Here is a 15,243-nt window from a genome sequence, read left to right on the forward strand (position 1 = left end):
GGAGGCATCTACCACCCACCCAATTCAGATATTGATCTTTTTAATAAAAGTTTATTCAGTGTTCTCTGTTCTTTTGTTGAAGAGAGTCATCCTCAAACTGCTAAATTATTTTTGGCCTTTTTTCATTCACCAAATAGGATATTTAATGCATCAGCGGACAAAACTTTTACAAATTAATTTGATCATTTCCCTACATGACTTTAAACTATAAGACAAATACACTTAATCATTATCGCTGAGTAGACACCAAGAACAATGTAGATCATTTCATGTCTATATGTTACGTTTTATGTTCTTCATGACAATGATCTTGATTAAGCCTCCAGTCAAAAACTGATTTAAACAAACCTTGATTTCCAAAGCTTGCCTCTTTTTTTTTGTCCAGAAAACTTAACATCATGAATAAAGTGTCATACAAGAATAAAGTGTTGAAATTTCTTTTTTCACTGGGGTCATTTTAATGAATTTAGTCCATGATATCAGATCATCACCTGATATTACCAAGCATAGTCTTTGTTGACATAATGACTGCCTGCTCACTGCAGCTGATCTCTAACCAGTTTCCACCTTTAAAAATTTGGATTTTCTGGTTCCAGTAAAGATGCAACTGGTCCACCACATGCAATTGGTTTTGCTTAGTTGATCCCAGATGCTAATTAATTTACACATCTACATTTACCTGTTCGCACAGCAGCTAAGCCACCTGCTCATTACTGAGAACACAGCAACGGGGATCTGGGATCTTGCCCAAGAATACTTCCATATGTGGACTGCCAAGGACAGGGATTGAGCCACCAACCTTCTGATTAGTAAATGACCACTCTACCTCCCAAGCCACAGTCAGCAGGTTAGCATTAAAACTCAACACTGATGTGACCAGAGTTTGCCTCCCCTCATCTTGCAAGTTCCCTTTATATAGGGACATTATTTTCAGACATTTATATACATGTAACAACAATTTCACATATATGCAATTCACAGACACATCACGCAGACATGATGATTTTCAGAAATTTCACATGTGAAATGTGAAAATGAAACAATAATGAGACACAAATTCACATTTAGGCAATTTTTGTAACACGTGAAAAATGTGCATATGGGTTTAGGACATTTTAGATGTGAAATCAAATGATACAGATAAAGGGATTTTCTGATATTTCATATGTGAAATATAATAAATCAGTCAAGAAGTATAGAAAAAATTGACATAAAGAAGGCGGCTTTCAGATGTTTCACAACTGCAATATTATATTTCACTTGTGGAATCATGATTGTTTTATAATGGAAATAGAGTCCATCATGTCTGAGTTAGGCAGCTGCTCTCTTCATATTAATAGATCCATTTATGACTCTAACCCTAACTCTCCCAATTAAAGCTTAAATTATGCACTATTAAAAACTTATTTAAGTCCCTCTCATACCCTCATGCGCTCTTTGATTCCTCCTTGAGGATGGGGAAAGATCATGTAAGGACAGGGACAAAGAGAATACATTAAATAGAAAAATCTTGGCAGGAATCATGACCACTGGGCAGATTTGTGAGAAGGCAGGCCATTATAACATCAAGCAGCTTAAGCCATGTCCCCACCGACACTGTTTTCACTTCTTTGTGCCCTCCATCATCATCCCGATAACATCGCAGCTGCCGAAATGCCGGCCAGGAGGCAACATTAAGAGCAGGAGGAAAACTTCAAGAGAGGGAGGGCTAGACATGAAATGTGGTCGGGATGTGTGGGGGTCAGGGGGTAACACAGTTTGCAAAGGCAAATTATACAGTTGGATGACCATATTACAGTATGACTGACTTCAGCAGATGGGAGAGGCATTTATGAGTCAGATAATGGTGGTAGCAGCACACTAAAACACCCACAGAGAACAGTCGCATCCATGCATTATATAGCTTACTGTTAGTGAAATACTTTTTTGTGACTTTAATGGTCACAATGTTAACATTTAATCCACTGTTGCTCATGCTTCAGGCACGAACTGGGTCCCTGAGCACGGGAAGGCATCAGTCTCAAAATTGCTGTGACAGAAGCTACTGGCCAAGCTGCCCTTGAATTAGATCTGATTTTCATAATTGCCACGAGAGCAATCTTGATGATTTCAGTGACCTTGTGGCCTTTCCTCAAGAACCACCATCAGGTCAAGATTTTGTCTTGACCAACACTTGACATTAATAACATGGCATATTGTGATGGCATGGTATCTCAGATCGCTTTCTCGCCTGTAGTTCAGTTAGTTTGGTCCAGAAAAAAAAAAAAAATCGAAAAATCAATCTTTTCTTCCAGTTCTAGTCTGTTTTGTGTTCAAACTGACTTACTGCAACTAAACCAAGAGGAATAAACATGGACTGAGATCAATATTATCTATATTGCAGCAGATAGACTGCGGTGTTTCGCTCACTTTTAATGTGCAAACTGCAGCTGCAACCAGACTCAGTGGTGTGGCTCTTAATGGACCAGCCACATGATTGTGTTGGAGAAGATATGTGATTTTAGCATTGACTGATAACAGCAACTGTCAGGGAAGTGATCTATAAAACTGACTCATATAGCAAGGTCATGTGGTTACTATGTTAAAACGCATGTGCATCAACATGTGAATGCGGGGATTTTTCTGGATCAATCAGTGAAAAGTGAAAGGTTAAGACCGAGTTGTGTTGAGTTTATGTCCTTGTATTTTGGCAGTGAAAAACATTAAAGTAGTTAGTAGCAAGAGCAGTCTTCCTGTAATATTACAGTATGTGATTAACAGATAATGTGTAGTTACAGTCTGGAGTAATAATGCTCAGACTCAGTTACTTCTAAAAGATTATGAAATGCAGCCTGATTTGTTACAGTCTTGTTATATAACTAGTCTAAATGGTGCTGATGAAAATCCAGTTTTGCATCCAAATTTTCTTGCTTGAAAATTTGATTATGTAATAAGTCTTGCAGGAGGGTAGTCACAAAAATTGTCCCATGAGTGAGTTACTTTGATCCTTCTCCTAATTATCAGGCCAAAATGCATAGGCCTTCATGTAGACAAGAAAGGTAAATTAGTAAAAGTGTAGTGAGTAGGCTGATACGACACATTAATGTTCCTAATGAACATTTTATAGACTTTCACCTCCTTTTAGGGCAAAAATCCCCAACTTTCTACACAAGATGTAACAGGATCTAATGGCCAGATTACCACTGAATTTCCTGAGGACATCCATGCTCCCCACAGGACAAACCATTTAGATCTGATCTTTCTTCTATCGCTGTCTTCGGGACAAATTTAACCTTTTAATCCCACAAATGAAAAATCATCATGTGGTTTATTCCGTGCATCGTATTTGCATTGTTGGAAGGGATTAACATTGCAGCCTCTGGAGCCTTTATTATGGTTATCTACGAACGTCTGCATTATCTTTTCTTAAGTTGCAAGACCGTTTCATGTGCTTCGGTAGATCTTTGTTTACTAAGATAGCCTTTTTTTTTCTTTGCAGAGGTTTTCTCACGAGTGAAGTGTTTTAACAGAATTAAGTCTTGAAATTCCTTCTTTTCTCCTGATCACTGTAGACATTTTAATAAACTCGGTCCAGATCATTAGTTGATATCGCTGACGACATTCTTTGTTAACATAATTACTTAAAGTCTCACTCATCAAGATAACGCTTTCAAGCAGATCAGGTGAATCAGAAGCACTCCACAAAACCTTATCTTTCAGGCTGAAATCCTTCTAAAATCCTTTCTCCTTTTCTCTGTGTTTGACAGATGACTTCAGAGGAGCTGCAGCGGTATAATAGTGGAGTGCCAAATAGTTTCACAGCTTGAGGACGCAAGTGCAAATGTTAGGCCACCTCTGTCTAAATCAAACGCATCTTTATTCCATTCATGCTGCAGACAGTCTGAAAAAAAAAAAAAAACACAGGCCACACATGAATACTAATCGCATCTGCTCTGCTTTGCATTGCTAATGTGGTCACAAAACTTTAAAACTATGAAATAAGTGAATGTGCAAATCAGGAAATCTGAATTATGTTTGATTAAAATTAATGTGCTAAATAGCTCTGATATGCAGAATTGTGCTGATTTATTTAGTCCAGAGGAGGCTAATGCCATACTGAAGGAGAGTCATGTCAGTGTGAAATACATATTTGTAGGACAGTCAGGACTTCAAAGCGAGCACAGTTACTACACCTCGAGCTATATTTAAATTAATAAGTCCCAAGTAGTCAAAGCATCCAACCAGGACTTCAGTTCTCTTCTGCCAAGTCTGACTGTAGGAAGAGAACTGAACGCTGAGGGCAGCTGACTCAGTATGGAGTATTTTAAGTCGATGTTTGTGGCACACATGGCTTGAGTTTCCTCTTTTGCCCCCTGACAACTTTAACCCTGTATCCAAGTTTAGCAGACACAGCCAGAGGCTATTTTAAGGGAGACATCCACTCATTTGTGTATTTAAAGGAATATTGGATTGAAACACAGCAAAATGTGTAGTAACATCTCTGCGATTGCCCTCAACTCTAATTGGTTTACAAAATGCAACTTCACTGTCTCGGTTCAGTCTCAAAGCAGACAGCAGACAGCTGTTTTCAGTGAAGAAGCTTTGATAAACCCATGGTACACTATCTGCTCAGTAGGAAACAGCTGGCAGATGCAGTGAGAGACTAGCTATGGAGCATTTAGCACCTAAAGAGCTGGATATTTTTCTCAAGAGTTGATTTGGGGATTGAACCTTCATTCACCTGTAGACACAGTCATAACTGCAAACAATAATCTTACTCTGTGGCTGGATATGTAAATAGACAGCTGTTTGCTAACACATTAGCCATATCAACTTTGTAAGATGATAATATATTGGTGCTTTGTTTACATTGTCCTCCAATCTTAAGCTGTCATTATCTTGGTCATTATTTGCAGATAAATTAAGTCCCCCCCACAGCCAAACCTTGAAATATAAAGACAAAAGAACAATGAGATAAGATTCAGCTCCTTTCAGAGTGCTCTAATTCTCATCATTTCTACACTTTTTTACTGACTGTAGCTTTCTTGATTCAGATCTTATTTCTTGAATGGTTTGAGTTAACTCATCATACCTGTTTTTATGGCCACCCCCATTCTCAGACATCATTGGTTAATGTCCCAGAATGGCTTCGATTTCATTGGCCACATTTTGTCAACATGCAGACCCCGGCTCCCGTCCCTGTCAAGTCACATACAGTCAGCTAGAAAATACAGGAAGTGGATCTGTTTCGCTTTAAACGTATTTGTAACTCTTAAAATAATTGTCGCTTCACTTTCTTATAACAAAAATATGTATTGATTTTCGTCTAGAACACTTTTTTTGCTGACAGAAAACAATGACATTCTCTTGGGGGGCTTTACATTACTCAGTAAACGTTGCCATGCTAGTTAAAACTTTTTATTTCGAAAGTCCAAACCGGAAATTATTTGGACAGTAACCACGTACCGCTTCCTGGAGGATGTACTCACCGGGAAGAACTGCTGGGTGAGGTCTGTTGTTGTTGCTAAGTAAATAATGAAGAAAATCGGTAAACTTGAGTCAGAAGAGCCATGGAACGCATCTTGTTAGTGAGGATTTAAAACTCTTGTCTATTCCGGACCAACAGACATTTATTTGGGAGCTTCTCTTGTTCAGCTTCCCTCTCATACCTCCAGTGTTGCGGTGCATCTCCCATTAGCTCACTATGGATTGCTAGCTGCTAACCAAAGTCGCTAACGCTACGTGCCAGTGCAGTGCACCTGTCACCGGTTTCTTTGTCTCACTCATGTCAGTGGCTTCACTGTGTATAGTCTGTTAATGAACAGGACTTGTTAACATAAACCTTAGCTACTTTTCCTGCTCACTTTTTTCCAATGTGGAAGGCGTCGCTCTGCGATAACAAGCTGCACAGCCAAAGCTAGACAAAGAAGATGAACTGAAGATAACTCCCTGCCACCAGAAATGCATGATATGAGCTCCGTATACGTCCCACTGGATATTTTTTAACCCAAATAGTCAGCTAGTCCCGAAAATAACAATTATGGCGTCCTCAAAAGCAAAGGTCGGAGTCAACAGTGAGACCAACTCCCTGAAAGAAAGTAAAAGCAACGCCAGTTGTTCAGCTGGAGAAGCGTCACCAAATAACCGGATATATTGCCTTGATGACCTGGAGACCATCGCTACAGTTGGTGAGTTATGAGTACATACAAATGACTGTTGCTTCTTGATTAAACTATTCATCATTTAGTCTGTAAAGCAGCATAAAACAGTGAACAACACCCTTGATGTATTCCTAACTTCCATGGTGGTGTCATCACATTTCTTGTTTTGCTTTACCAACACTCCAAAACCCAAAGACACTTAATGGACTGCAGTGTAAAACAAGGATCTTGCTTGTGTTAAGACATTAAACTGTTGTTACTGTTCCTACATATCATAACATAGTGATAATATTCACATCAGTCTGGTGACAGTGGCGTTGTTGTGGTGCTGTAATCTCAAAGGATACTCAGTCTTGTCGTGTACATGCATAAAACAATTTATATCTGTGACTGAGATTAGCTGGACAGAAAGACACTTCTTCACATGAATAAGGTTAAATAATGGTTTTCAACAAAGACAAAAGAAAAGAAATTGAACATAGAGCTGGGTGATACTGACTGAATCAAGTTTCAAGGTATTTTTTAATGAAATTGCAATCAGTTTGGAGGATTTTAGAATGTTACATTGAGAGTCAGGCTGATACAATTTCATGGAAATTGCGCAGCAAAGTTTGTCAAGTCAATATGGCAGACGTTCACTTTCATGACACGCAGTCAAAAGACATAAAGATCTATGTGATAAGCCAGTATCACATTACAATATACTGCTGGACAGTCAACCAAATGCATCAAATGACAAGACTGTGAATCTTTAACCAACCCCAATTTACTCTTATCAGTGTTCAATAACTACATAGTGCCAACAGCTTCAAAAGCAACAACAACTAGGGACGTTTTGACCAGACATTCAACCAACCAATTCGCCGAAATTTTGTCCAGAGGTCCAGAATTGTAAACTCATTCATACTGTAATGAATTCAGACAAACATCATGCACATACGGACATATTTAAATTTTTTTTACATTAATACTTACATAAATGTGGCAGCTCATTGTGATCTAAATTTTCCATCATATTGCTCTTCACTGCTGCAGTAGGACAAATCTGAACTGATATTCTCATATCAACATATCAGTCCTTCATCAATGTACTGTATTAGGCAGTCACAGCTGGCCTACTTTTCATCCTTTATCTTTTTGTCCTTTGAGTACATTTTGTTTGCATGAACGCTGCTGCTGGCTGAGGTTTGTCCACCACAATCTGTACAATTGTCTCATAATGTTGTTATGTGGAAAGCTGCATATGCTGTGCTATAATCAAAATACTGTAGGGCAGAAAGGGACTCAGCTGAAGTATACAGTACAAAGTCAGCCAGCGTAGTCGTTGTCTTTTCCATGCCGTGCATTCAACGCAACAAATCATATATCACATTTTAATCCTTATACATTTGATGGTGTGTGTATATGATAAGGTCATTTAGTTAAGAATAAGCCAGACATATCTCATATTTCATTTATGAGAGACTTAAAAGAATATAATTTCTCATATTTCTGATAAAGCTGGACAGTGAATGCATCTTCATGCTGTGGGAGTGGTGTACAGTCTGGTGAATGCAAACCACATAATAACCCATCAAGCATACTCTTGTATATGTTATGTTTTTGTGCTGTTTTTATCATCATGCAGGCTGTCCTTCTTAGTTAAGCAAGTCAATGGGACTCCAAACAGCAATAACCTTAGCCAGCAGCTCTGAATCAGTTCATATTTCCTCAAAGCTCGATAGATCAGTTATCAGCCAAATTCACTGAAAGACATTGGCTATTCAGAAAGAGCCTAAAGTTATGTTCCATGAATTAGAGGTGTGTGAACTGTGGCCAGTAAGACAGGCAGTATTCAGAAGATGACATGCTGAGGTTTGTCCATGCTCAGGCAACGTCCTGCCCTTCAGCGACTGAGTCATGACTGTTTGACTTGTCCAGAGTTTGATTCATGCCTACATCATGGTATTACGCAAGAACTTATTCAGGGAGGACCTTTTATGAGCTTTAATTGAAAAGTAAAAATCTGTCCTAAGAGGAAAACTTGCAGGTAGACAACAAGACAAATACAGGGTGACATTAATTATTGATCAACATCAAAAACAATTATGCATGCCACCTGGAAGTTGCCAGATTTCACAGTGATGCCTTGAGGCTAAGGTGGTGTCGATACAATAAAATGTTCTTGTAAACTGTAATTTTTAAGAAAGTTAATGCAAATAATTAAAGGGGAAACTTTTATGTTTGAAGGTTCAGTTAAGTCATCATCATTTCTGTGTGTCTGGAGGAGCTTTGTCAAGGAACCCAAAATAACCCTGATGATGTTGTAGTAATGTCATCAGGGTTACATTTATAGCAAAAAATACTCCAAACTAGAGGTGTGGAGTAGTGCTGTGCAATAATAACCTTAAATCTTATTAAATGCACCTGTGCAAAAGATACTCCTGCTGTAGCTCATCCTGGTCTACTGCTAACTTGACCTGGTTAACATCTCTTTGGCGTACCAGCTCTTACTCATCTGCAACCAGGCCAGGCTGTGTTTCCCCAAAATTTCAGTTGTTTTGTTTACTAGTTACGCAGTGTCCAGTGTAGGGTTTATTAATCACTTACAGCTACTGCTTCAGCAATGCTAACTCAACTAACTGACACTGTGTTAGGACCTGTCGTTACATTCTTTTTTGTGCTTCAGGCGAGGCAGCAGCCATTTTGAAGAAATTCATTTATGGTGCATATTGTTGTGGCCAAAATTGGGTTATAATGTTTTTGGGTACTACTACAGCCCTAGTGTGGATTTTCAGAGTTGTGGGTGGTTGACCAGGCAGGTCGGGTCTCATGGGAGATGCTGTCAAGTTGCAGTGTTTTTTTTGAAAACTTGTGCAATACTTGGAACGTAAAGTCAGGATATCTTGGCCACTACTGCCTCCATTTTGACCATTCTTTTTTAAAATCTTCCTTTAAGCACCCCATTAATCACTTACAGATGAATAGAATAATTGTTTCAGTGCACTGACTTTTACTCAGTGTTCTCACTGAGGGGTATAACTATAGTCTTAAAGCTGACTGTGCGTACAGTCCCTTCTGATTTCAGCCACATCCAAGTTAAATTCAAGTGAAACATGGCATGAAGCGAATGTCCCTGACTGGAATCAAACCAGGGATGTTGTGGTTATATGGTATGTCTTAACCACTAGGCCAGGAGGATCCGTCTCTCCATTGTCCATCTCTATTTTCAGCAAGGAAACAGAACGCCAAATGATTTATGTGTCCGGTGATGGGCAACACTGAAATGCCGAGATTCTGCCAGAACCTAAAGGGTACTCACAAACAAAGTGTTTCTTATAAAGTGCTGCACCATGTGGCCAACTCCTTTCCAACTGTTCCACTATTACTGTGTCAAAATGTGAGTTATGTTGGGAAAATGGCTCGTGTCTCCAGATAAAAAAAAATAAAATGTTATTGTGGCATTGATTTATCACTATTTAGAGTGCAGGTCAGTGCTTGATTGATGTGGACAGTTCAGTCACCAAAGGTTTGAATCTCAGACATGTGCCTGTGTCTCAGTTTAATGTAAATGGTTGCTGTCCTAGGGGAATTTAGGCTAGTTGACATGACAATCAGTTGATTGCACAGTTTATTTGTGGTGGTGGCCAACTGTGTGTGAGGGGCGTGCAGCACACCGGCCTTCATGTTTTTAAGCTGTAAATGTAAAAATAAAATTCAGCAGTGGTCGGAGCACTCAGGTTAAGTCACTGGATGAGATAACTGCTTTTGCCATGATTGAAGAACATTCCAGCACACACATCATTTGAGTTGCTCTTCTCCGACCGTGATGCCTCATATAAGCGCCCTTGATTGCCGTCTGTTCAGGTCAGAGCACAGCATCCTCATGAGCTCTGCATCTACTGTACGCATCTATCTCAGGCTTTTTTTGGGGAATATGTCACGTCCTAATCTACTAGGACCTCATTACCGTGCCTCAGGGAAGATCGAACAAAGAGGGACAAACTCTTCTTCAGCACAATGATGGAAAATGCGCAATAACCTTGAGATTCTAACAGGGAATGTGCAATGAAGAGCAGCAGTCTTTAGTCTGTGTGTGTTACGGTTGACTGTGTGACAGCGATGCAGGCTGATCATAAAAGGCCAGATGGTGATGGAATTGATGGCAAACACTACAGAGTGATGACACGGCATCCTTCGAACCTCTTTCATTAACAGCGGTAGTTTGATTTTGCGGGCAGATTTAACATACATTGTGATTTATGATCTCATGCTGCATGCTATGAAAGACATCGAGTTCAATAATATGCATTAAGCTACATGCGGGCAACAAAGCCTGGGCTTAATGCCTGTCAGGGAGGTGTGCGGCAGGGAACAGCGTTCATCCTGTGCTGTTGGGAGGAAGCTCCAAGCTTATGAGCCCCGCATAAAAATCCAATTTGCTAGGCCATTTTGTCTGATGAGAGGGATTTGCTGCCTAAAACAAATCAGCTAAAGCTCTTTATATGCCTGCTGTTGTTTAATTGTCATTGAAATCATGAGGCAACTCTCTTGCGCCATTAGATTTATTCGTTGCTGTTACATGCTGTGGTAGCCTATATGACCCAGACAACATCACTTGAAGGCAGCAGCAACTGCAGTCCTGTCACAGCAAATGAATCAGCAGCATCCTTCCTATCCCCAACATGATATTTAGGGATTTGTCGATCTGGCTTGCGTGAACAAAAGCTGCATCCTGCCAGTACAACAGGAATTTCAAGAGTTGCGTGCAGTGCATTTGTTTTCCTAAGCCCCAGAAACAGAGCAGGTGGAAGAGGAGTCAGGGATGACCCAGTTTCCAGAGGGGTAAATATCAGTTACACCACATTACTTTCTGAAATCAACTGGCCGTTTCGAGGTTGAGTCTCGCTGTCAGTCGCCTTTGTCCCTGCCTGGTTTCTGATAACAACCCCAGCTCAGGAAATACCACAGAAGCAGCCCTATGATTTATAACATCGCAAAGTGTGGAACGAGAATGTGCAATCTTGTTTGTCTCTCCCCTCCATGCATGTGTTTAAACACTCACACAGTGCAGTGAAGGGGTTCTTCAGCAAGGTGAAATGTTACACTGGTTCAGCACATTGTTATACAGAGAACTAGAGGAGGTAGATACATGACAGCTCCTCCTATCTCATCATCAGTAGCGTCTTCTCCTTGTGTTTTCTTGTTGTGGAACTCCATTTGTAGGTATCTTTCATGCATTATGTTCAGGTTCAGAGGTAGGGCGATGTGATATTATTGTGATAATATCACAATATTTCAGGGTATTTCTGTCATAATGATATTCTTAACGAAGTCACAGAGGCTTTTATGGCCTTCAGACTCATGGTGTGAGTGGTACCAGAACGAAATTGGAGCAGGATTGAGCGGGAGATAAGGCGACCCTCCAACTTTTTAATACATCCGCTCAACGCTCCATCCAGAATCCTACCGCCGCTAACGCTCTGCTCACATATTCTGCTTGGTCAGGCAGGAGGACAACGCTCGCTGCAGGAGTGGGAGTTCAGTTGTAGTGAGCTATTAGCTGAACAGAGTACCTATGAGTACCTATGGACTACCTAGAAACTTGTCATTGATTTGTCTCTGATGCGCAGTCTTCACGAGAAAGCATTAGTCCCGATCACATGTTTTGACTGAATATCGGCTGATAGCAATTGATCCCTAGTTCCAACTTCCGTCTTATAGGTTTGCTGTTGATTTCAGCTTCACATTTATCGCTCTTATAAAATGGCCTCACCTTTACTGACTTTATGAGATTTGAAAAAGCCACACACCTCATAAACCTGTTCAGAAAGCAACAGCATGTTCCGAGAGATGTAGTCACATGAAAAGAAGTCTTTTTTTATTGCTCGAAAAGTTTAACATTATGGAGAAATGAGGTGTTCACCTGACGAAGATGGTATACTGCTGTGCCTGTGTTGCTATGGCAACACTAATAGGCATGAGACAAAGGTTCATTGTTGGTAAAGCAGAGGAACGAGACAGCCAGCTTTTCATTAGGAAGTTGCAGCAGTTCCATGTCTGACTCAGAGAGACCGTTACATCACATATTGTCATCAGCCATTTGTTGTCTCCCTCACTGCTCATCAGCACAGCGGGAATGAAATGCCAAATGTTTCTCCGCGTGTTTAGGAAGGAAACAGCAACAGAGCTCAGGTCAATGCGAGGCCACAGAACTGTAGTCATCCTACCTCAGGAGAACTTGTCTTTCTATCCTCGAGACGCCTGCTCCCGTCGGATTTCCAAGCGTTACTGCCCACTCGGCTGTCTCGCCATCACACTCTGACCCAGACAGACGGTCTTGATCACTCCTTTCAAAGTGTTTTATTTTAGCCGAAGAACATCAGCACAGTCACTCAACAAGCCACCGTTAGCAACAAGAAATACAAGCCTGACGGTCAAGACCTTTTTGAAAAGCACAACTGAAAAGCAAAAGGGAAGTGAGAAAGAAAAGGTGGGGAGTTGGAAGGACATTGTGTCATTTCTCATACCAACAGATAGAAACCAGATGTTTCAGACTGGTCAGCTGCAGCCACGGTGTTGTTTTTTACAGATCACGTGTGATTAATGATAGCAGTGTCATTCAGTTTCACTGACATGAAACAGACAGCTGGTGTAAAAAGACAGCAAGTCATGTATGTCAATTTAAGACACCCACACGCACGTGGCCAGTTCTCGTCTGTTCTATGTAATTGAGGTGAGATCATTTAGAAGCAGTGTCTCAATCAAACATGTCTTCGATTTTCCTGAATTGACCTGTCAGTTACTTGTGAGCCAACAAACTATATATAAACGTCTGCAAGTACATGTAAGTGGTTGGTAATCTCCCTCCTTTGGGAAGCTCTTTGGTTTTTGTTTGGTGACACTTGAAATGTTCATTGAAGCTACATTAACTTTATCTTGGCCAAATTAACTGAACGCTGAAGTGGCCTAACTTTAACTTTAGCTTGCACTTTGGCACAGGGAGAGGACTCACTAAGTGCAGTGTGACGCAATGCAAACTTTTCCCCTCTTAAATTCCTATGTGACGTCAGCCCTCCTCTTCTCAAGGCATTGTAGCTGGTGGCGCCTGATGCATGTCCAGTCATGGAAAGAGCATTTACTAAGTACTTTACTTACTCAAACCTCTACTTCATTGTATTTCAAAGTGGAATATTTTCCTTTTTATAGCGCCACATTTATCGGACCGCTATAATTATTAGTGTTTTTGCATATTATTTCTTCATATAGAACATTTGATCTGCTTCTTGAAGCTAAAACATGATGCATTGTTCTTTGTCTCCCCCTGTCAAATCATCTAGAACCTTTTTAATGTGGATTGAAACTGAAATATACTGACTGAACTGCACAATATGATTTTTAGGACTTTTTAAGATTAAAACTTCTCCAGTTAAAAAGTCCAATAATTAAACAGTTCACATCAGCTCCACTACATCATCATCCAGCTGCAACAGGAATGCTCCTCAGCCCCATCAGCTTGATGAGTACTTTAACTTTTAGTACTTGCGGACAATACTTTTGTACTTTTACTTATAGTCCTGCATTTTAAAATGTGGAGAATTCAGTAAAAGGAAGTAAAGGATCTGAATATCTCGACTCTTGTGCGTGTCAAAGCTCCGTGCCTTTTGTTTTTCATGTGTCAAGTCCAACAAATTGCTGGATGGTTGCTAGATGTGTATCGCGCACAAAAACAGCTATTTTATCATATTCGCTCTTTGTATGGGTGCATTCTGGGTACTTTCCCCTCTACTGTATGTGGAGATATATTTTGCCTCATTTTGTCACACGTTATGGTGCATAAAGCAGCCACAGCTTGCAGCCCTGTGTTGTAGAATGATAAATAAATGAACCTTGAACCTTGAAAAAAACAAGGTGTGAATGCAATCATGCATCAGACTCTGGATGTAATATCATCTGCCAGACCACCTCTGGAGGTGACTGGATGTCAGGTGTAAATCCAACCTGTTCATCTGTGAGGAAAAGCCAGCTAGAGGTTACACTCATCACGTCTGCTCTGGGCTCAGAGCCAGAACCATCACAGAACCTGAGCATCGTCTGCTGCCACCAGTCATTAGTCTGTCCCCTTATCTGGACTGAGAGAGTCACAGTGGCAGTGTTCATAGCCTCTGCAGTTCTGAACTTGTCTTTTCTCTCACCTCCTACAAAACACAAGATCTGAAAAGTAAATGTACACTGTGCCATACCACATGTGTGCTGCATTGACTTACATATCTAGTTAACAGGTGCACCTTGCCTGGAAAGTGATGACATTGGTTACTTAAGTATTTTGCTCATGACGGCATTGAAGAGAGGTCAGCTGTCTGTCGCTATAGTAGATGCATTGACCTACAGATAGAGTAATAGTGCAAATAATCACTGGGTGTGGCTGTAGATGAGATCAGTTTTTCAGATGAATGAATTTTAAGGCCGTTGATTGAGTGCATGGAATATGGAGTATTTGTTTTTACACCCATTAAAGACAAATGTTTGAACATCAGTGTGGTAGAAAGCACCCAAACATAATCAATAAATGGTTATTCGTCATAGTAGTGTTCAGTGGATTCCTGTCACAGTTGTTAATCCTCACCCCCTTTATCCCCTTGTCTCCACCACCTCAGGCACAGGGACTTTTGGCAGAGTCTTCCTAGTCAAGGACAAGAAGAGCAGGGCCTTCTACGCCCTGAAGCAGATGAAGATCCCCGATGTGATCCGACTGAAGCAGGAGCAGCACGTCCACAATGAGAAGGAGGTGCTGACAGAGGTCAACCACCCCTTCCTCATCCGCCTGTGAGTCTGCGCCTGCACAGCCTTCGATACTATCACAATGCTCATGTGCCAATTCGATCTGTATTGCCATTCTCAGGTATTGTATACTGTGTTTATATAGCCACATTTAAGCCTAGTAGTCAATATCTGTCTGAGGTCAGTTGGAATCACTAATTTATTTGAAGGATCTAAAATCAGAACAACAGTCAAGAGAATTATTTATTTCAGCTCTCTATTTCTTTTATCACATTCCCAGTGGGTCAGAGGTTTACATACGCTCAGTAATTAGTTACATTGCCTTTAAATGGTTGAACTTTGG

General features: G+C 40.4%; 1 protein-coding gene across 1 annotated transcript in view; it reads left to right on the top strand.

The window, feature by feature from the left end:
• The first annotated feature begins 5,432 nt into the window (after window positions 1–5,432).
• The window catches only part of prkx (protein kinase X-linked), a 37,216-nt gene continuing 27,405 nt past the window's right edge, over window positions 5,433–15,243 (top strand). Inside the window, exons 1-2 of the mRNA XM_070957882.1 lie at window positions 5,433–6,167; window positions 14,777–14,945. Of these exons, the coding sequence (XP_070813983.1) occupies window positions 6,020–6,167; window positions 14,777–14,945 (317 nt within the window). The 5' untranslated portion in view covers window positions 5,433–6,019. The remainder of the gene's footprint in view (window positions 6,168–14,776; window positions 14,946–15,243) is intronic.

This window comes from Chaetodon trifascialis, chromosome 24 (assembly GCF_039877785.1).
Source record: "Chaetodon trifascialis isolate fChaTrf1 chromosome 24, fChaTrf1.hap1, whole genome shotgun sequence".
NCBI classification, from domain to species: domain Eukaryota; kingdom Metazoa; phylum Chordata; class Actinopteri; order Chaetodontiformes; family Chaetodontidae; genus Chaetodon; species Chaetodon trifascialis.